The 24508-nt window shown below is 28.6% G+C and overlaps 2 protein-coding genes across 3 annotated transcripts in view; both read right to left on the reverse strand.

Moving 5' to 3' along the window:
* The window catches only part of LOC103580517 (rap1 GTPase-activating protein 1), a 90092-nt gene extending 74064 nt beyond the window's left edge, over window positions 1–16028 (reverse strand). The window contains exon 1 of one of the 2 annotated variants that reach the window (XM_008562289.2): window positions 15796–16028. In XM_008562289.2, the coding sequence (XP_008560511.1) occupies window positions 15796–16013 (218 nt within the window). In that variant the 5' untranslated portion in view covers window positions 16014–16028. Of the gene's footprint in view, window positions 1–2114; window positions 2692–15795 lie in introns of those variants that run through there. The other variant, XM_008562291.2, reaches the window with a different exon arrangement.
* A 5484-nt stretch (window positions 16029–21512) lies between these two features.
* On the reverse strand, window positions 21513–24037 carry LOC103580516 (uncharacterized). Its single transcript, XM_008562288.3, has 2 exons — window positions 23751–24037; window positions 21513–22251 (listed from the first exon to the last, which is right to left on the reverse strand). The coding sequence occupies exons 1-2, from the start codon at window positions 23855–23857 to the stop codon at window positions 22038–22040; spliced, it is 321 nt and encodes a 106-aa protein (XP_008560510.1). The 5' UTR covers window positions 23858–24037; the 3' UTR covers window positions 21513–22037.
* Window positions 24038–24508: the final 471 nt, after the last annotated feature.

Consider the following 24508-nt stretch of genomic DNA (forward strand, 5'->3'; position numbering starts at 1 on the left):
TTAATTTTCTCCGGTATATTCTTTTTTCTTTTTAATCAGAGAGGAGTTTTCTCTATCCCTCTTGAATGGTCGAATAGTAATATCCTCGATGCACTCACACAGCAAATGAAAATTTTGTCCACATTATTGTTTTAAATGAAAATTTTCAAAAAATAAGAACGTAAATTGCTCGATTATAGGCTAAGCATTAGATTACAGTTGAGTCGAACCTCATTCTTTATTTGGTGTTTAAAGTTTTTCTTGAAAAAACAAAAAAATAATTTAGACAGAAATAACTAAAAGATCCCGCTTATAATCATTTTAAATAGTCAAATAAGTTTGAAAAAAAAAAGTTTAAAGCATTTGACCCTGCGCGCTAGTCTTATCTCGAAGAGATCAAAGTTATAATTTATATTTGAAAAATTTAGTTGTGTTAAATAAATAATTTATTTGTAATATTTAAATAAAACTAACGATGACTCGATAAATACATGTAAATAGAATACTATTTCACTTGAGTTCTATCAGCTAGGTGTACTGAAACGAAATTTATTTGATGCAAAGATATCGTATATTTGGATATGGTCAAATAAATTTTTAATTATGAGAAAGATATAATATATTTGAACAATTTAATTGCGTAAGATAAATAATTTATTTATGGTAAAGAAATGATACAATTGCTGCAAATAAATGTTAGTTGCAGACCATGTGTCCTTACCACAGGTAAATCATATATTTCTGTCAAATTATAAAATTATTTGAATGACCGTCATTTTTATATAGTTGTACTAAATATATTTGTTTGTCATCAAGAAATATTTTTAAAAAAGCCATAAATTGATTTATTTGGGACAAATATTTTTTTGTCAGCGTACGAATATAGCAATCGAGACGTTTTCATTTTTAAAAAATGATCATTTGTTTAATTGAAAAACGTGGACAAAGTTTCTATTTACTGTGCAACAAGGATAGTACCATTCATCAACTTGAGTGTGATAGAAAAAAAAGTAGAGATCCCTCTTAATAGCTTTTAAAAAGTCCGTTTTCGAAAATTGGACAAAACTGAATAACTTTGTTGTTTTTTTTTTTTTTATTTACACAACAGTAAATAAAAAATGCTCTATGGCCACTAATAGAAACAAACATGTGTAGTTTATTACTGTACAAACATTCTGACAATGTGGTTAAACAGGTGTCTCTTTATCTTGCTAAACAAGAATTCATTTGTCTCACAACCATTAAGGAAACTTGATAAAAACGTTGTGAGATTAGGTACACACTCGAAATGTTTATTCTTTCCTGACTTGAAGAATTAAATATACTTTAATAAACATGAAGACACAATATACTATATTATAAAATTCTTTTTTGTAATACTAATATTGCCATGAAATTTTAGTTTGCTCGAATATTACCCAAGTACTGAAATTTCATAAACTTGAGAATCGGCAGTAAACTTTGTTAGACATTAGAATGTTCTTTTTCGTCAGGTAATAATAGTAATAAAGATCATATATTTGATTAATTATGTTCAATGATACTCATACAAAACCAAGGATTTCTTGGCGCAAAAAAATTTTTTTTCCTCCCAACAAAATTTTTTGCAATATGAATTCAAAACAAAAATTTTCTTGTTATAATGTCAATTTTGAAAAGAACAATTTCTTTTAAACATCTTTTCAATATTGTTTTCAAGTTTGCAGTGGAAAATTCCAGGACCGATGTTTTTCTTTATATTTACACTTTTATCAATTCTTTTACTCGAAAGTTGCACAACAAAATTTTTCAAACATCAAAATGAAACGTGTAAGGTGTAAACGTGGACAATCGAGGTTTTCTTTGATTTTTTTTTCTTAATATTTAATAATTTTAAAGGTTTCATTTACTCATATCAATGAAGCCGTAAACTTGTATACCCTCATATTTATTTTCTAATCAATGCTCTTGATTTCAATAGAATTCAAATTATAAACGATGATAGATCTAATTGAACTGATAAAAATAAGATTTGATACTTAATGAGTCAGCAATAAAAGAAATTATTTATAAAAAATTTTATAGTCGATAAATCATTTTCAATCGTTAATAATATCAACAACTTACGCCGTAAGTGTTTTTTTTTCTTCACTTACCCTGAATCACCAATGTAATCCAACATAGTAATCTTCAACATGATAATTATTGTTTAACCACTGCCGATTTAAAATAATAAATTCCGTATTTTTCACTTTCAGTAACAGCAATTAGTTTATGAATATTTCGTTTTTGTGGATTGCCATTGATATATTTTATTTTTTATTTTTCTATTAATGGTAATTTGTTTTCTCGTAAATTTATGGTTATTTGATCATCCTAATCTAGCACAAAAAAGCCTATAAATTCAATCGCCGCAGACAACTACTGACCGATAACGAAACTTTGTTATCATTCATGACAAATGAAAAATTTATATATCACATTATCCACGTGGAAAAATTAAACTTAAAAATATTTAAACTTTTATACTAATAGTTACTACAATTATAAAAGGTACTGACACTTTTTTCACTTAATACATTATAAACTTATGAAAGTCTGTCTGTAAGTAAGTTTTAAATATTTGAATAAGAATTAATTGTATCATTTATAAAATATATTCATCTCCATCTTTAGTCAAAACAATGTGAGAGTGAACGAAGTGACACCGCGCCAAAGAGTACCGGAGGACTGTTTTAGTGCTCTTGTCCATTGCATCGCCAGCAGCAAAACTCCCTTCCAATAACTCAGTCTCTTACAATCTCATACACTTTAGATATACATGTATGTATACATATACGTATATCCCTCCTCCCTCACATTCTCTACTGCGTATCAAGCGAGAAAATATTATGGTGACGACGATGTGTAAAGCTATATATATATGAAATATTGCATCATGAACACGTGCATTTATTTGATCATTCAGGAAGAGTTTGTACCATTAGAATTTTACAGCCACAGTTTTTTATTCTCATTCAACTTTTTGGAAAGGTTTTGAAAAAAAGCCACAGGATATACGACAAAGAATGATGGCAAAAGTGCTTGATAGCCTCAAGAGTCACTATTACAGCAAATCGACTCTTGATCGCGACCTCAATTTATGTCGATCAAACTTCGTTGCGTCAAGGCATGTTAATTTTTTTTTTTTTTTTTCCGTTCCATTATTAATGAGCGAGATCGACCAAGAATTTGCATGTAATTGATCACTGATTCTCGGTACTTTTTTAAGAACAAATCATTTCCGAAGTATCCACATTTTTGTTTAACTTTTATTATAATTATACACGGAGAAAACAGGTATCAAACATATTACAATATTTAAAATACTTTGGTAAAAAAATTAATACAAATTATAATTGCATTATTTTTATTATTTATTACCAAATATAGGAGAGAGAGGGACAAAAGGGGGGTACTTAACGAAACACCAAGTTTTTGAGGACTTAAATACATTGAATCTTTATTTTTTTTAATGATATTCAAAGTAGATAGAAAAAATTTTCAGTTGCCGTTAAAAAAAAAAAGTTTTTTATTTTTGCGGGTAAAATGGGGTATTCCCTGAAAAAGGTAAAAAAAAAAATTCTAGATTTTAAATGAATTTAATTAAGTTAAATTTTTTTGCAAGTAATTTACATTAAGAAAAAATATATTTTACACGATTATTAGATACAAAAGAAGAAAAACAAATTTTTAATAGTTTTTATCATAAAACAAAAGTCATTAATATTTTTCTACTGACAATTGGTTTTTGAACAAGTTTAACAAAAAAATTCAAAATAATGGTCAATTATATTTACAAAAGTAATTTTGGAATGTTCAAAAGTTATTTAAAATATACAATTTTTTTTTACAAAATTTTAGGGTACCCCGTTTTGCCTACCCTACCCCCTTTTGTCCCCCCTTCCCTTATACTAAAAACCTGAAAATGATAATTAATATACTTTATGTTTATCTGAAAAATTCCTATATTATTACTGTTATTGCTATTTCATTGATATTCTTTATTGATAAAATATCAATTTATATAAAGAGAATATTCAATTATTACTAAACATTGAGTAATACCAATTTTCATTGTACGATTTAACGATTTTTATTTTCTAAAAATATAAAAATTAACTAAAAGTATGTATTAAATACTATTTAATATGAAAAAAATACTATCTATACACGCAAAGAATTTATGAGTAAAAATTGCTCATAAAGTTTGGTACTATAAGAACATCTAGCCAGTGACTAAATTTTTACCATGTTGAGAGTCAAAATTGCACTTCATTTACATGCTATCGAGCAGTATATTTTACAATGTACATGGGTAAAATTTAGATATTTACCAAACGTCCTCACAGTATCATACTTTTTGTTTTTGGGTTTCTACTGACAATTTTTCTGAGTGTATAGTAATTTCTCTAAATTAGATGAATAACGTAGTATTAAGTATTATACAACAACTTAAAATCACTAAGCGGTTTGTAATTTTTTTAATGCAGATCGATAAAATGAACAACTGATAGAGATAGCGTTCACGAATACAAAATTACAAGTTCAGAGACGTTCATTAAATGGAGACATCGGACCGGCAGACAGAGAGGACAGAATTCTCACGCGGGAGGTCAGGGTTCGAATCTCGGTAAAGTAAAATCATTTTTAGATATCAAAATTGAGGCCACTACTAGTTTACATGCCATAAATAATAACAGTAACAATAACAAGTTTAAAAACTAATAAAAATTAAATTTCATTTAGTTCTATTCTAGGAAAGTAAAACTTACTATACTAGGTAGTAAATTTCACTAAGCATATAGTCAAGTTTTCAGTGTAGTTTATGTTGATTTGCATACTGGAATAATAAAAATTACTGAATATAAATAAAAATTTTATTGTCAAGATAGTAAAAATTACAGAATTTTAGAAGCCCTTAAATTCACAATATAAATTTAGTAATTTTCATTCATATTTTTAAGTAAGCTTCCCGATATTTTCTCTCAGTGAACTGTTTTCAAATCAAATATTAAAAATTATCGAACTAATTTGGATTGCTCACCCAAAATATTATAAAAATTTGAATGTATAATCGCGTTAGAAAAAATTAAGTCAAAATAGTCAATTCTTTATTCAAGAAATTCATATTTTAAATACAGTCTATAGAAAGTATAAGTAAATAAATATACATTGTATTATTTACTAGTATATATACGTATTTTCCATCAAATAAAACTCAGTGAATAATTCCCATGACTTTTATATGTCTTTTATATACTTATAAATAAATGTATTTCTTTTGAAGAAACAAAAAATGAACCATTTATCGTCGAAGACTCGTCGATTCTCTTTTTTACAACTACTTATTATGGTTTTATTTTTTTGAGTCACTCTTATTCTCAATACAAATATAAAAAATATGTATCAATTCTGATAATAATCAAATTTAAAATTAACATAAGTATTTCCGAGAATTTTTTTAACAAATCTCAAAGTTATCAAGAAAATTTATACATTCTTGTATATAAAATATTCAACAGATTCTTCGAATAACCAATTCAATGCATTGAAATATAATTAGTGCTATACAGAAATTTAAAACTCAAATAAGAATAATTAAATGCTGAAGATTTTTATATAAAACTCCTTTCAAACGAAATATTGTACAATATAAAATATTGAAAAGTTGGAAAATCCTCCATTATCCATTAATCCATACATTAAAAAAAATTTTTAAAAATAGAAAAAAATTAGAGTGTAAAAAATTTAGAGGTAATTTAAAAATCTAGAGATAATTTCATACAAGTGAATGAGTCAAAAAATTTAGAGCGATCATAGAGCACCCTCAGCGCTTTTGCGCTTGAGGTATGCAAAAATAATAATAAAAAAAATAGCAGCTAAATTTTTTTTATGAATTGACAGTGTTGTTTTTATGAATTACAATTAAATAAAAAGGATTTGGCTAGTTATTTTTGAAAGGGTTTTTCTGTTTCAGAATTCAAATGTAAAAAAAATATAGGCTTTTATTTTTTATTTTTCAAGTAATTGTGTTTTTACCGGTTTACAGGTTTTTTACACAATTTTTTTCTTTTTCAATCATTAATATTGAAAAATTGACTTGAGATTGTGTTCGTTTTATACGTTAATAAATTATCTTTCAAATGATAAAAATTTTGTTCTAGTTGAAGATATTTGAACGGGTGTAAATACGTTTATTTACGTGAATGAATCAGCAGGGTCTGAGTAAGCGTTAGTAGAACACATCTCATTGCTTCGCAATTAAGTGCTGCAATTGATTAAAAAATATATATCCGCATTCGAATTTTTTATCAAAAAATTTTTTTCGGTTATAATAGCATTTTAAAGAATAATGCAAAAGTCGATAAAATAATTTGCACAAGAGTAACATATATTAAACTGAAAAAAAAAAAATAAATAAATAAATATTAAAAGAAATCCCGTGGAAAGTTATTCTTTCCATTTTAGAATAAAATAAATTCAAAGGGTTCTTTCTTGATTCTTCCATATTGTAATTACAAACGTGATGTGGTCTCTTTTTATCTCCTCATTTTCCTTCTCAACCTTCACCACTTAGTTTCTGCATCGCATGCCCTCGTGTTACGATTGTAATGCATAGTACATTGGCTGCACACATAAACAACTAAGATGATCATACATTATAATCCCTGAAGCTCACGATCTTAGAAACTAGATATAGAAATATATTGGATGTATTTCCCTCCACCTTTCATCTTAAATTCAAGTGGAGATAGTAGTACACTCTGGTGATGTAGAGAAAACAGGAAAATATGAATATCTTGAATGAAGATGGAGATTCAACATCATAGGCTTCTGGAGAAGGACAATCTCTTGGATAATCCTTACGACCTCGTCCAAGATTAATCTCAGTATTCCGACGCCACTGCAAACCTCAGAGTCCATATTATCAGGTACAGGAGCTCAAGATATATCGATCTTTCAATGTACCACTCAAGGTATTGATTTACTCGCTTCAATGCTAACTTTATTTATGACTTGAGACCACGAGGTCTTCTTCTGAGATTGATTTTAAAATAACCACTGACGATGGTCATCATCGAATGGAAATTTGTACATCGAACGTATGTCTAACATAATGGAAATAGACGTGTATATCCTTATCTTCAAAGAACCCTAGAATTATCTTTATTGATTTGCAAATCTCCTGGGCTTGCATCTTATGAATATATTTAAAACGAAACGAAGATAAATTCTCTACTTTATTAAAAAAAAAGATTTTTACTCTCTTCTACTTCTCTCAAATTTTGTAAAATTTAGAAATTTTAAAAAGTATTAAAAGGAGAAAAACGGAAAAATCAAACATTTTTTAAAATGTTTTTATTACTAGAGGGGGCAAAATGATTTTTTAAATTTTGATTAAAAATTTTTTAATATCTGATTTTTTTTTCTTGCTTTTGAGAATAAATTGGGTAAAGAAAATTATACTAGCTTACTGAAATTTTTAATAAAACTTAAGTATATATATTACAGTGATTCATTTGGAACGACTATTTTTTTCACTTCCACTTGAATATATATATATATATATATATATATATATATATATAAAATTTGCGCTAAATTTTGGTATATTTGACTTCACGGCAGACGTCATATAGTTCAGAATCAAATAAAATCTGTACTCCATCACAAAATAAAACTCCATAAAAATGTCAGAAAAATTATGTCACGCTTTTTACCTGACGAATACAAGCCTTTTTCTATAAAAAGTATTAGCTATTCTGAAAAAAGTTAGATGATGAAATACAATAGAAATAATCGCTAGTATAATTAAAATATATGGCACATATGTCCCCGTCAGAAACGATAGCCAAAAAGAAAGGAAAAAAAGTGTATATATATATATATATATATATATATATATATATATATATATATATATTTATGTATATTTTTTTTTATTTCAATGAACAATAAAAATTATAATTTTTCATATATAATAATATGCGGAAGATTTTTTAGTAAAACATTATTCAAATTTCAACCAAATATCATCATTGTTTCAATTTGCATTGCACTAATTTAGACGCTAACTATTAGCTAGCAATCCATAAGATATGGCTTCAAGGTACAAATCTTCTAAGTAATTCTCACTCTAAAAATCGCGGCATGAAAAATTGCCGAAAAAAAAATATAGATATGTAATATTTGAATGGTCTACTATTGATCAACAAATGATTATTTTTGTTGATATTTCAATAATAATATTTTTCTGAATTTCGACGATTCAATTTCGTAATTTAGAATAAGGGGTCACAAATGTTGTGAGCAAGCATGAGATGATACTTAATTAAGGGTGACCTTGCTGAAGATGGAACATGCAGAACAGTGAATCACATTCAAAACATAACACACATTGTTCTGATGAGAAAAGCATCAGAGTCGTGCGCGGTTTTTACACTACATATCCCCTTTTCAATGAATTTTTTCGTATAGCAACCCCTAATTCCTCGGCTATTGTTGACATTAAATTTAGTAGAAGTATATCCTTCTCCTGTTGCTACATCCTATGATCATATTATTACAATGTACTGAAATTGATGTTATTTTAATTTTCAAAAGAAGAAGCTATTTTTCATTTATTCAACGCAGTGTTCGAAATAATTGTTGAAGTTAAAAGAAATAGGATAATCATGCATAAAACTAATTTTGAGAGATTACAACTGAAGGAGTATAAGTGACAAAAAAAAGTTTTTTGAATTCAAAATGGTTTTCAGCTCATGAAATTTTGCCTTTTTAAAAAAATCATACATACTAGACAACAAAAAATTTTTTTGTCACTTTTACCTCTTCAATTCCAACCCCTTTATTCAGTCACTTATTTACTATATGTACTACCAAAAATATCGTTCTTCCATATACAAATTTTGTTACATAAAAATGTTAAACCAATTCAGATCTTCAACATTCTCGTTTATTAGAAGTATTTTCTACTGTATAGGGGAAAGAGCGAAAAAGTCTCCCCAAAATTTATCATAAAATAAAATTTAAAGGGGACCCCCTAATTTTTTGTTTGATCTTATACTAAGGGACAAAACGGATAGAATGGAATAAATTAGGTCGCCTAAAATTTTGAATGAAAAAATTTTTTAAATTTTAATTTGTTGAAAAATTTTAGTTTAATATTTTTATATAATTTGGTATAAATATTAAGTTGATATTAATTTTTATCAATGATAGTTATTTATTATAGAAATAAATTTTCAGTAAAAAATATATTATATAATTAAGATTCAATTGAAATAGTAACGTTGAATAAATATCCAAATTGTTTTTTGATTTAGTAACAAATAGAAAATTTATCAAAAAAAAGGTCATGATGTACAATGATTTATTATTTGTCATACATTAGTGAAAAGTACCGATGAGCTGCTGCTTTTACAAAATTTTATAATCGTATTGACGTTCTAACTAGCAAATTGTCTAACTCCGTTTCAGAAAATCTTTCATTTAAACGAAAGAAAAGAAGTTAAAAATTTTTTTTTATCTAAAAATCAATTCCATATCTAGTTTATGTATAGTATTTTTGTCAAGGTTATTCAAATGATATTTTCTATGACTATTAGTATCTGAAAATTGTACAGAATCACCTACGAAAAATAATCAGTTAGACAATTTGCTAATTAGAACGTCGGTATATATACTGTAGTGAATCATAAATATATAAAGCCACTATTACAAAAATATAAAATTTTTAAATTCTAAAAGACGGATAGCCGATAATTGAATAATTTTATAATCATGTTTTTGTTTAATTTGTTTGCTTCAATACTTTTATTTTCCTTTAAATATTTTTAAAATAAATTATCAGAAATTTTATTTATTTACAAAAATACAATCGAAAAGTCATAGAATTCTTTTAAGATCAAAGGTGTTGCCGTGATATCTTTTAGCACTTTGTTCTATTCACGATAAACATTCTTCTCACTCGGCACGAATCGTCGTGCAGATCGTGGAAGCAAAATGATTAAATGAAAAATATTTCGAACAAGAAACAAACTAACAAAGTTTAATTTCTATGTTATATGTATTCACATAAATTAGCCCTACTATTAAAAAATGACCTGAGTCAACTCAGGAAATAATATATGTTTATTTAAATGGACTATTAACAGAATATAACCCTCTTGATCCTTTTAAAAAAATCATGTATCTTTTTAGACTCATGGGAAAATAAGTTGATTCAATAATAATTATTTAGAGAAATTTTTTTTCAACAATATTATATGTTACAATGATAAATGATCCATGAGAACCTATCAATATAAAATAATAATTGTATTTCATGAACGTTAAATAGAAAAAACAAGCGTCTACTGTGCAGTTTAATGCGTAATATTATAGGATTTTAAAGAAGGGTCTTGATATATTTTATTTTTTTAGGTCTCAACCATCCCGTCATATCACATTTTTGCTTTTTCATTACTATCCCTTCTATCAGTGATGTGTATCCTATGTCAACTATATAATCGGTTGCATAATCTCCATGTGTCACCACCTAGCAGAACTAATTTGTTACTCAACGATCATCTCCGGCTCTACTCGTCCAATCACCCATGCTTAAATCTATAAAATGAGGATGTCCTCTCTCCCTTCTATTTGTTATTGCCATACAATGTCGTCCTTCAACAACAACCTTTTGGGTCATCAATATGACCCTTGTTGTTTTATTATCAGTGCTCAAAATTACTAATTTGTGTCAATTTTAGATTAAGAGAATCAATTCAATTGACAGGAAAATAAATTCATGTAATGATTAAATTAAAAAATATTTATAGTTCTGTAATGCTTTGAAAACCAGTTCATAAAGAAATATTTATAAGTTTAGTTAAGTATAAAAATGTTATTCGAGATTACCCTGCTTAAAAACTCTCATGGATTCTTTTAGCTGTGTGTGTTAGACCTATACTCAAATATAGCACTTCTCATAAAACTCATTCATTCTTATAAAATCTCTATAGGAATTTATAAGAAAATTCTATAAGATTTTCTTAACAGGGTAGATTGAGATTTTGCACAACTCACTTGCAAAGCATTGAGATTTGTTCTACTAATGCTTACTTGCATGGTCTCCACTGAATAACTCGTGTAAAAATAATATTTACACCCGTTTAAATATTCTCAACTAAAACAAAATTCGTATCATTTGAAAGATCGTTTATTATTGAATAAAATGAACGCAACTTCAAGTCATTTGTTTAATTTTAATGATTGAAAAAAAAAAAAAAATCTGGGCATCGGTTGGCCCTGCGGGCCAGCCCCAAAACTTCCCGCTGTTTTCAAGCTCAAGGAGTTCGAAAACACCCTTGCTCCCCTGTTTTTTATGAGCTTTCCAAGCTCAAAAAAGTTACGTTTTATGTTGGAATTGGGCATTTTAGAATCCAAAGTAATTAATGAATGAGCGTTTTTTAAATATTTATCCACGATTATGTTCAATAAAGAAAAAAAAGTATAGTCAGGCAGAAACCAATATAAGTGATCAAAGTAAGAATTTAGATGAGTTCTGACCTATAACAAAACGTTAATACACGAAACATCCAAGAAAAATATTGAAAACGGTGTTCTTTCAATTTTATTATTAATAATATAATATAAACTAAAGAATGAGCTACATTACACTACGTGGTGATTGAAAGAGACCATAAAGACGAAAAGTTGGTATGATTTTGAATACATTCAAGTACATTATATTATGATTTACTTGGGAAAAATTACAAAAAATGTTTTTTTTTTAACTTTTCGACGCCGATATTTTTTGAAATAATGAACTGATTTTGATGTTTGTGGCGACCGGTGCATTTTGTTGAATTCTAGAGCTGATTAAATTTCGGAAATGTTTGATATAGTCGTTTCCATGATATTCGTGAAAAACCAATTTTTAACATTTCTTTCTCCGACGATATCTCTCAAACGAATAAGCCGATTGAGATGGTTATGGCGGCAATCGACGTGTTTTATTGTTTCAGAGCTGATTAGATTTTGGAATTGATCATTTAAATGGTTTCTGAGAAATTAAAAAAAAAAAACTAGAAAAAAAAATTTTTTTTTCGTAATTCTTAAATATCTTTGGGTCTACTCCATCAAATAATCTGAAATTTCCAGAAAAGTTGACGGCCAACAAACTCTTTCGATTGCCGCAAGAACGAATTAAATCGGTTAATTAGTACCAAAGTTATAAGAAGTTCACACACTCCGACATAATTCTGAAAATAGTCAGAATAGCTTTCTAGGACCTCATATCGTCGACATCTGATGAAAACTCGATTTTTTAAAATTGGAGTGAAAATAATAACTTCCTGAACTTTCCGAAAATCTTTGATTTTCATAGCGGGAAGTTAAAAAAAAATTGTGTGAAAAACCTGTTATGTCCGTCAATATGTACGGATGTTGGTAAACACAATAACTTAAAAAATATACAAATGATTAACTTATCGTTCGTTTTTTTCACTTGAATCCTGAAATAGAAGAACCCTTTCGAAAATCACAATCCAAATCCTTTTTGTTTAAGTGTAATTTATAAAAACTTAACACTAGAAATTTACCAAGAAAATTTAGCTGCCATTTTTTCTATTATTTCTTGCATATTTTTATTTTTTTTTTCTTACTTAAACATACGTTTGATATCGTTATTTCGTTTCTTTTAAGTGTATTTTGCTCTGAATGTATCATTCGACAGTCATTTGTGGCTTTTACGTGCAAAAACTAACGAATTAATATAGTAAAACAAAGAAAATGTTTAAAAGAAACTGTCAAACTAAGCTGTGAGTCTCCTGTACCAATTATTCAACACGCAAAACATAATAAATCTGTATTCTATCGAAGACAATAACAAATAAATTACAACGAAACTGTTTGTCAAGAGACCGACAAATTAACTGTCCCGTCCCATGTTTTGAGCCTGCCACTAAAAATAAATCAAAAAAGGCTTAATCGCAATTGAAAGTGTCTGATGTTAAAACTTTTTTTTTTTTCTTTTTTTTAACGAACAGATTAAAATTTTTTTGGAACTAGTCAATTCTTTAATACTTTTAAAATTGTACAAGTTTTTATAATATTGTATAAATTGATTGATTAACTGTATTTAGGTCAGTAGTAAAAAATGGAAATAATAAATTCAAATAGCCCATTTTCATATTTTATAATATAAACCCAATAATAGCACTGTTCTGTAAAAAAAAATGTATTTTTACCACTTTTTTTTTTATTATTCATTGAGAGGACCGGGTTAAGATAAAAGAGAAATATAGCTGTGTATTTTTTAAAAATAAAATGTGAAGAATTATTTTTTAAATTTAGCGAAGAATAAAAATATTAAAACGAATCGAATGACTATTAACATTTATAAAAAATCAAAATCTTCTGATTTCGGCACGGAGAAGACCACACTCCAAAATATTATAATATTTAATATATTTTAGAAAAAAATTTTAATACAAATTAATAATTGCATTATTTTTATTATTTATTACCAAATATATTGTAAAAACCTCAAAGTGGTAATTAATATAGAGGGGGGGGGCAAAGTGGACCCCTCAAAATTTTCTATACATCAATAAATTGGGACGGATAATAAACATAAGCTTATCAAAATTTCTCATGTAATGAGGGCTACAATAGACCACCAAAACTGTTCATTGAATATAATTTATTAAAAAAGTTAACAATAATAAGATTACGTTTTAAAATTATATTACAGCAGACTATTAAAGTTTTTATAAACACCACAAATTTTATACCATCTAACTTGTATCGACTGTCAGAAGTGCGATTCGCGAATGCACAATGTTTGGTAGGCATGATAATTTATCGTTTAATATTTTTTATTTGCTTTATTAATTCATTTATTTTAATAATAAGACATGCATTTAATTTTACTGTCAATAGAGAATTCAAAACATATGTACCCCCCACTACTGCTGCCTCTGGCAGATCTTTATTAAATCTTCATAGAAAACAGGCTAATTGGTAGAGATAACGTTTACGAACATGTATTACAAGTTCAGAGATCTTCGTTCAAATAAATTGAGACAAAAACCCAGCTAAAGTTTTGATAATTTTTACATCTCGGCTAATAAAGCTCGATAACAAAAAGTGATAAAAAAAAACTAATCTAGCATCAAGTATAAAGAATACAGGGAACAATACCACAAGAACCAATGGATATGAGCTGTCCTATATAAAGGGACAATTATTTTCTTCAAAACCATGGTAATAAAGCTTTTTTTTAAAGTTATTTGCGGCCTAAACAAAACAAAAATTAATGTTCCTGAAGATCGGAACGTTTTCCGCGGAACGAAAATAAAAAAAAAAAAAACAAAACAAAAAGTAAAAAATCTACTGAATCTAGATTTCCAAAATGTTTCACTCATCAGCTGATAATTTCCGGCCACCCCAAACTACCCCTTAAGTCACCTTCAGAGTCAAATTACATAAATTATTCTTATTTTCGTTGCGTGAAAAACATTTCGATCTTCAAATACATATAAGTTAAATATTTTGTATGATTATAATTTTGCAAATAAAATCTTTATAAAAAACCGGTAGACTGAGGACTAGATTCACACGCGGGAGATCAGGTTCGAATCTCAGTCAAGTCAACTTATTTTCAAAAATATCAAAATTTATACCCCTACTAATTTACATGCTGTAAATGATAACAATAGCAATAAAAAGTTTAAAAACTAATAAAAATTTAATATCATTTAATTCAATTCTAATATAGTAAAATTTATTATATCGGATAATAAATTTCATTAAACATATAGTCAAGTTTAATGCTGCAGTTTATATTTATTAGCATACTCGAATCATAAAAATTACTAAATATAAATAAAAATTAAATTCTTAAGACAGTAAAAATAACACAATTTCAATAGCCGTTAAGTTTACAATATTAATTTAGTAATTTTAAGTTAACTTTCTTATATTTTTTCGCCATGTAAAAATAACAAATAGTTTTACGAAAGTACTGTAATAATATATGTCTCTATAATAAAATAAGCAATGTATTTAATCGCGAAATTGAATCTGATGAGTGTTACTTCCTGATGAATGATTGAAAATCACCTTCTCTTTTCCTCTTTTCATCTGAGAATTAACCTCATGACCTCAAATCTATCGTGACATAATTCTATACATATACATATATACATTACTTCCGATATCCCCTTTGTTTCACTCTACTCTACAGAGTGTCAATTCAATTTGGCAGATAACCAACCACAAACACACCATCATCCTCATCTCATACTCTCTACTCTCCTCTCTTCTGTTTTTCATTGGGATTCGAAAATAACTTGTTGAACGACAAGATGGGAACAAGGGAAGGGGTCAGAAGTGCGCGAGCGCAAATCCCCGGATGATTCCCGGGCCACCTGGATTTCCAGGTTGTGTGGGTGTGTTAGATTATCCTCAACAGTATTTTTCTCTTTTTTAATCATTTCTCTACTTATTCTTTCGTAAATAATACTATGAAAATCTTTTATTATTTATCATTGAAATACGTTCGAGAAATTGTTGTTTTTTTTTTTTTTATTAATTATCGTTAATACATGACAATTGTCATGTTATAATTATCTTATAATAACATGGTCTTATCTTTAGACAATAGTAGAGTAGAGTTGTTGAATGCTGCATGAGAATTTGACGAGTTAATAATATAAGAGTAGGGTAGAATGACAATATATAAGTGGACAATATATAAGTATACGTGGTAAGAATGCAACAAGCGGATCACAAGAGAATAATTCATACCTGTGGATTATAGTTGTAATTCTTGATTCTGGAGATAGTTGACCCCTTGAATTATTTGGTACTTTTAGAAGATCAAGAGATGATAAATGATGACCATACTCACGACAATCCCAACCGTATGATCCACGTATTTCATCACCTGATTTTGTTGATTGTCTTCGTGATCCATCCCCATTACCACCTCCTTCTGATAAATGACGAATCAACGGTCTTCGCATTGCATTTGCAATTATTTATTTTATTTTATATTATAAACAATAAATTATGTGATTGTTAAAAAACGCGGGAATGTAAGTTTTACTTTTTTTTATTATTTTCACTCAACGTAATATTGTTTTTATTTTTTTTTATTTTTTATATTTATTTTTTTGAATGTTACTGTAATTTTGACACAAGTAAATTAATTGTAAAATATAATCATCGAAGAGATGAGAGGCTACGACAAATTATTGAACCAACTGTCAGGACACTCGCGATTACGTCTTGCTCTCTTGCGTGAAAGTACTGATATGAAATGAATCCGTTTCTACACGTTGGTGTGTGTGTGTGTGTGTGTGTGTGTGTGTGTGTGTGTGTGTGTGTGTGTGTGTTCTACAGAGCGCACGTTTACGGGAATTCCGAAGATAAAATAGATTTCTCTTGAGATTTACCCAGATATCGCATCCCTATGTATACCCTCCCTGATAACCAGGCATTGCTCTACAAGTGTTGTAGAGCAACACTTTCGGCCAACTTAAGGAGAAAGTTTCTGGCAAACCTTAGCTATATAATACTTTCCTTTAAGTTGGCTTCAGAATACGGCAGTAGCTTGAATGTAACTTGCCAGAAAAACTTGCCGTCAATTTGAAGTGAAACTTTCAATCACCTTAACGTCATTGTCTGACGTTAATACTTGTAGTCAAATTAAATAGAAAATTGCAGGCAATTTACTGTCAACTTAAAGGTAACTGCTTGTCCTCCAACACTTACCTTTAAGTTACCTTTAAAATACGACAGTAGCTTGTAGTTAACTTATGGTTAGGGTGGCTATCAGGGTAACTTAACGAGAAAGTTTCTGGCAAACCTTGGCTGGATAATACTTTCCTTCAACCCTAATAGCACAGTTTGCTTGAGCAAAAGTTTACTGTACAAAAGTTTCGTTGAATTTTTCGTCAAATTTCCGTCAACTTTAGACTTTTCCATTTTTTTCGACAATTTGTATGCAACTTGCTATTGAATTTGACGTTAATTTTCTGCCCGAATTAGAATGCAAATTTACTTAAAAATTTAACTAGAAAAAAGTTGTCGTTAATTTTCAGTTAAATTTTATGTCAATTTATCGTTAATTTGACTTGAAAAATTGTTATGTATATTTTTACCCTCAAATCGTAGACAATTTTGTGTATAAATTTTCTTACCTTCTGAAATGGTAAAAATAAACATTACCGACTGTTTTTTATCGTAAAAATTTATCTTTAAATTCAAGAAAAATTAACCGTAAATTTTTATTTTCAACTTTTGCTGTGAAATTGTCTGTAAATTCGGGCAGCAGATTTCAGGTAATTTCAACATCAAATTACCCGCAATTTCAAGCTAAAGTGGTTATTAGGGAAATTGGCTTCAGAATACGGCAGTAGCTTGAATGTAACTTGACAGAAAAACTTGCCGTCAATTTGATGTGAAACTTTCAATCAACTTAACGTCATTGTCTGAGAGTAATACTTGTAGTCAAATTAAATAAATAGTATATTACACACCTAGGGAAGTAAAGTAAGAAATGTCTCAGATCACATGTAATGTTGGCCGAGGCTTCGCCTCGGCCAACATTACATGTGATCTGAGGCTTTCTTATTTACTTCCCTAGGTGTGTATACTATTTTTGGCGTCGAAAGAGGCGGAAAGCGGCAACTTCATTTTGCACTGCGGGACGAAAGTTGACGCTTTCCGCCCGGAGGCGAGAAAAAGTTATAGACAATTTACTATCAACTTAAAAGTAACTACTTGCTCTACAACACTTTCCTTTAAGTTATCGAAATTTGACGACAATTTGATAGCAAAAGTTGGAAAGAAAAACTTTCGATTAATTTTTCCTCAAATTAGAGGTAACTTTTTTTACTACACGGAGAAAAAATTAAAGGAACTGTTCCTAGTACGTTTATGAAATATCATCCCATACCGTTATGGTAATGATTACTAGGGATTATGGGATATAGACCCATACTTTTTGGGAAGGTTTCCATAAATATGGTAACAATTCCTATCATTATGGTAACAGTTCCCATATCGCATATGAAAGAATCATGGTAATGATTACCATACTCATAGGAATAGTTCCCATAAGCAAATAGGAACCAATCCTATAACCACATTGTAACAGTTCCTATAATATTATGGGAATGGTTACCATAATATTATGGGAACAGTTACCATAATATTATGGGAATAGTTACCATAATATTATGGGAATTATTACCATAATATTACAGGAATGGTTACCATTTTATTGTAATATAATTTCACAAAAAGATTAAATATACAAAAAAAATGCTTATTACAAACAAAAATTATTATAATTTCTAAATATTATGGTAACCATACCCATAATATTATGGTAACCATTCCCATAATATTATGGTAACCATTCCCATAATATTATGGTAACCATTCCCATAATATTATGGTAACCATTCCCATAATATTATGGTAACCATTCCCATAATATTATGGTAACTATTCCCATAATATTATGGTAACCATTCCCATAATATTATAGTAACCATTACCATACGTACATAGTAACGATTACCATAATTCCATAGGAACTATTCCGATACCGTATGGGAATTATATCCATAATTATAGGAATGGTTACCATAATATATATGGGTGCCGTTCCTATAATCAACATTTCAAAAAAACCAGTTACCATGCAGTATGGGAACCATTCCCATAATATATTGTAACTGTTACTATAATTTTCTCTCCGTGTAGAAAAAAATCCTAATAAAAGTTTCCTTGAATTTTTCGTCAAATGTCCGTCAACTTCGGGCTTTTTCGTTCTTGGCGACAATTTGTATATAACTTTTCAAACGAATTTGCATTCTAATTCGGGTGGTAAAGTTACGTCAAATTGTATAGCAAGTTTTATACAAATTGTCGTCGAAAATGGAAAAGTTCAAAGTTGATAAGCATTTGACGAAAAATTCAAGAAAACTTTTGTAAAGTAAATTTTGCTCAAGCAAACTGTGCTATTAGGGTAGTCAAGTTGACAGTAAGTTAGCGTTAATTTCCTGCTGTAACTTGTCGCCAAAATGAATGCAATATTTTGGCAAGGAAAAGGGTATAAAAACTTCACGGTAACTTTCTGCGTCAACTTGGAGATAAGTTACGGCAGTAGATTAACGCTAACTTTCCAGAACCTCAGAATTCCAGGGTTGCTCAGCAATCGTTTGCTTTTTTCGTTTTTCCCGCCAAATAACGCTCAGAGATTTTTGATAAATTGAATCTCAAAAACTGAGTAAATTTCCTTTCAATTTGACAGCAATTATAGGTCAATGTCAAACTTGCAAGTTTTTGACTACAATATGCGTGCAAATTGGCTGCCGCCGCTTTGTTTAAATTGAACTTAAGTTGACGATAATTTGCAGCTTGAGAGGCTATCAGTAAGAAAACCTACTCTAGTAATAGCCGAGTTGATCGCAAGTTGACATAAATGTACAACCCAAATTTGACGATAAATTGACTGCAAAAACTTTATGTACAGTAGTTGAGGCTAACTTGTCGTCAATTTGAAAATAACTTTTGTTCTTCAAGCTTTTTTCCCGCAACTTTCTCTTAAATAGTCTTCCGAAAGTCTTTGTGGATTTACGTCAATTTGGGGTTCATGTTATACTTATATTGCAGTCAATACTTGGACAATAAGAACTTGATGTAAACTTTACGTGAAATTGACTGGAAACACTAAACAGTAAATTTTTGAAGAAAAAGTGTGATTATCACAGCAAATTGTAGCCAGCAATTATTAAGTTTGGAGTTATCGTCAAATTTATTGCAACTCCCCTGATAGCCGAATTGACTGCAACATGGTGGCAACCTACTAACGTAACTTAGGACCAAGTTGAACTCAGAATTTGGCGAGAAAAAAATTTATGGAAAGTTGTGGAAAACTTTTTGTTCAACTTACTTTCATCTTGCGACAAAAACTTGTTGTTTAGTGTTTTCAGTCAAGTTCTGCTGTTCCTAGTTTTGACTGTAATACGAGTGCAACATTAACTATAAGTTGAAGTAAATCTACAACCATAACAGGAATGCGTTGAATCAGAAAGTTGCCTTAAATTACGAAAAAAAAACTTTAAAACTAAAATTTTACTTCTAAATTGACTACAAGTGACCGTCACTTATTTGCACCATCAATTTTTTGCAGTCAACTTGACATCTTATATCACGAATCACGTGTAATCTTTACTACTTTACTGACTATATTATTTGAGCGCGTAAATCGAGTCTCACCTTTGAATTATACGATAGAAAAATATTACACTGATAGCCACCCTAACCGTAAGTTAACTACAAGCTACTGCCGTATTTTAAAGATAACTTAAAGGAAAGTGTTGTAGAGCATGCAGTTACTTTGAAGTTGACAGTAAATTGTCTATAACTTTTTATTCAATTTGACTACAAGTATTACTGTCAGACAATGACGTTAAGTTGATTGAAAGTTTCACATCAAATTGACGGCAAGTTTTTCTGTCGAGTTACATTCAAGCTACTGCCGTATTCTGAAAATCAATTTAAAGGAAAGTATTATCCAGCCAAGGTTTGCCAGAAGCTTTCTCCTTAAGTTAGCCGAAAGTGTTGCTCTGCAGAACTTGCAGAGCAAGGTCTGGCTATCAGGGATTGTTCTATGAAAACAATCCCGGGTAGCAAAGCTGGCAACAAACTAGCGACAACCTACTGCAGCTACTTGTCACCAAGTTGGCCGCAAAAATTGGCATTTTCATAAGTTGATGGCAACTAGTCACCAACGTTCTGAGAAAGTTTGTGGCAAAAGTTAGCATTTATTTTCTCAGAGAGTGATAGGTAGCGGCAGTCAATTGTCGCCTTTCTGGAAAATTCAGTACCATCTTGTAGTCAACAGTTACAAAAGCTTAAAAAAATAAAATAAATATTTAAATAAACAAATTGTTGAAAAGTTGTCGTCAACTTGATCGCAACGTTGACTAGAAAGTTTTGCTATCAAGGAAAAATAACTGCTTTTATATTTAGTACAATGATAAATATGAGAGCTCTCAGCAACAGCAAAAATAGAGAAAAAAAACACACACACAAAGTTATTACACAGTATAAAAGAGAAACATTAGATCATCTGGGTCTCATGTACATTTGCGTCGAAAGCGTAATGAATAACATAATGTAATCTTTTCCAGAATTACGAGAATGATTCGCTCATACTCCATTTTTAGAGTTATTACGCTCAATAACATCACAGCGTATTTAAATAATTCATCTGTTTCGTCATAATTTAATTTTTTTTTATATGCTAAATAACGTAATATTTAATTTATATATACACATAAAAAAAAATTTCTTGGCGCAATAATTTTTTTCTCGCCTCAACAAAATTTTTATTTTAAATTTATAATGCAAAAAATTATTGAGGCGAGCAAGAAATAAAAATGACATTATTTGTTAAAGCAAAATTTATTTTATTTTTAATTAATATATCTGTGTTAGTCATAAAATATATTCGTTTAATAATTAACGATTTAACATTACCAGTAATTATAATTAATTTATTGTATTTTTAAAAATCACTGGCATTATAATAATTAAACATAGATTACAAGATAATTATTTGGATAAATAATAATACATTAATAATTATTTATTAACTAATCGATGACAAATTAATTTTTATAGTCATAATAATTATCAGCAGTTTTCATTTACCTCAACATTGAGATTAATTTATATCTGGGTGTCTGTGTGTGTGTGTGAGGGTTTTGATAATTATATTTTAAATAATTAATAAACAAGTAATTATTGCATTAGCTCATTAACGCACTAATTATTTTGAGCTAAGATAAATGTCTAAAGACGTCCTATTATCAATGACCACAATAAATTTAATATCAAGTCAAAGAGAAAAATTTAAGAACGTCGAGCGTGTGATATCTCATTTTTTTATACGCCTGTTGCGCATTATTACGAATAACAAATTAATACATCTATCTGTTCGATATATTTGAACAGAAGATTTATTTTTAACAACCAATTTGATGAAGTAATGATGCCATTCTGAATACTCTCATCCAAGCAAATATTCCTGTAGATATAGTATTGTTAATTATTCTATTAGATGAGCATCCATGTGTTGAATTTCTACTTCGAGATGTCCTCGAAGGAGTCGCAATCACAGATGCGACGTCACTCTCTGATTTTCGCTCTTTTTGTTGCTGTTGCGGTGAGTATTTCATTCTGAAAAATAATAATCCATACTTAATATTACCCATCATTAAAAAATTTTTAATTTTATTTTTATTATAGAAAACAAAAAAAGCATTGGCCATTCATGACTAACTGATTAATGCGTTTTTATAAAAAAAAGTTTTGTGAATATAAATATATTATAATATGACCTATCAAAGTATTTTATAATTCATTAAAAATTTAAATTAACTGACTGTTTTCAAAATCCTGGTCAGCCGGCCTACTTTTTAAAAATATTTAATGATTTTCAATTGCCATGTCGGTATTCAAATTTTATTAATTAATTTAAAAAAATTGAAGCATTAATTGAAAAAATAACAACGTGATTGCAACTGTCACTGAAATATAGATTTAAAAAAAACAATTACTTACAGTTATTATCAAACGAAATTTGGAAAATAAATTTCAGTAAAATCTTCATGTCATATAATTAGAATTTCCAAATTTTGTAGGCGAAAATTTACTAAACGAAATTTCGTTTGACTCCTCATCGATAACAAATGTAAGTAATTTTTTTTTTAAATCTATATCCCGGCGGCAATTGTTCTTTTATCAATTAATACTCAAATTAATTAATAAAATTTGAATATGGTCATGAGAGTTAAAAGTCGATAAATATTTTTTAAGATTAGGAGGCATTTTCTGAGAATACTCTTAACGTTCGTTCGTAATATATTTTATAAATTATTCTCTAAATGAGTAAACTTATGATAGACAACTTTAAGTGAGCGACCATGAGTACATTTAACGAATTTATTTTTTTAATTTTTGCAACCCACTACAAAAAAGCTATTTATTAAAAATAGCCCATGGATAAGGCTTCTTGATGCAGTCAACAACTACTTTGGTAAAATAGAATTGGAGGAAAATTGGAAAAATTCAAAAAGCCAACATATTATTTATTTAAATATTAATAAAAAGTTCAACTTTTTATTTTGTAAGTATCTATTTTACGTATTAAATAATCTAATTATAATTTTATATCATACTGTAAATTGCAGAAATGCGTTATAAATAAATAAATAATTTAATTATCAAGATTATTCTTGAAATTAAAATTTTATTCTAATATTTAAAACTGTAAAAATGAATGATTTTTTTATTTCATTTAGCAATTTATATTGAGTGGTTTAATCTCACTCCAATGAAAAGTGAGCGGGTAATAGATCTTTTACCTTATTCTTAAGGCTGAGTCGTTCCTAACAAATTCTTAAATTTTAAATTTCTAATTAAATTTTAAATATTTATGGTTCTCGAATGATGAAAATCTTCCGAGCAAGTTCGTCTTATACTTTTTGTATTGATAATCAATTAATCTAAAATTCGAAAATTTGTTGAGTACGGCCCAGCATTGAAGTAGAGAAATAGATTTTTTAATAGTAGACATACTGTCTTTATGCTAAAAATTTGCTCTACATTCGAAGACCTTCACCCATCAGTTTGATTACATAGTGTCGTAGTTATCTGGGAGCAGCTTACACACTCACATGTTACACAGACTGAAGACTGAACCGCTGCATCCAAATATCGCGAAACTGGGACATGACTCCTGTTGCCACCCGTTCAGTTTTTGATTTGGTAATTTATGTTGCATTTAGAGATATGCATATTATAACTATATCGTCAATTATTGTACTGTTGCAACCATTAATACTTAAAATATATATTTTATATACTAACAAAACTGAATCAATCCCATAGAGTTAATTATCAATATAAGACTGAAAAACTAGGTCTGTCTTTCTTATCGTTGTGTATGCACGATAACAGCTATGCAATAACCAGCTGACACTTTATTATTATTGTTATTTTTTTAATCCAACGACGCGATTCGTCGAGCAGAACATCTAGTATAATAAAAAAAATAAAATAAAAAAAAAGCCTTTTGTGTTGAAAGCTATTTCATGCCCACTAGTTTTTGTTACTTTTAAATTGTAAATACTCGACATTCATAAAAATATTTTTTAAAGCTTTGTTCAAATTATCAGTTGAATAAATATTAATTTCTTAAAATTCTTTTATATCTTTGATAATAAATATTTAAAATGTGATATCTCGACAAATAAGAAATAAATTGCTGGCTATTGTGACTATAAAAAAAAATGTATGTATTTATGAAGAATGTCAAAGTCAGAAATAATGAGTATTAATGACGACAACAACAAGGGTGGCTTTTGATTTAAATATAGGGTAGTAGTGTGTGGGATGTACGAGCAAGTGGACGAAGTCATACAAGTTAAAAGGT

The sequence above is a fragment of the Microplitis demolitor genome, chromosome 7 (genome assembly GCF_026212275.2).
Source record: "Microplitis demolitor isolate Queensland-Clemson2020A chromosome 7, iyMicDemo2.1a, whole genome shotgun sequence".
In the NCBI taxonomy this organism is placed as follows: domain Eukaryota; kingdom Metazoa; phylum Arthropoda; class Insecta; order Hymenoptera; family Braconidae; genus Microplitis; species Microplitis demolitor.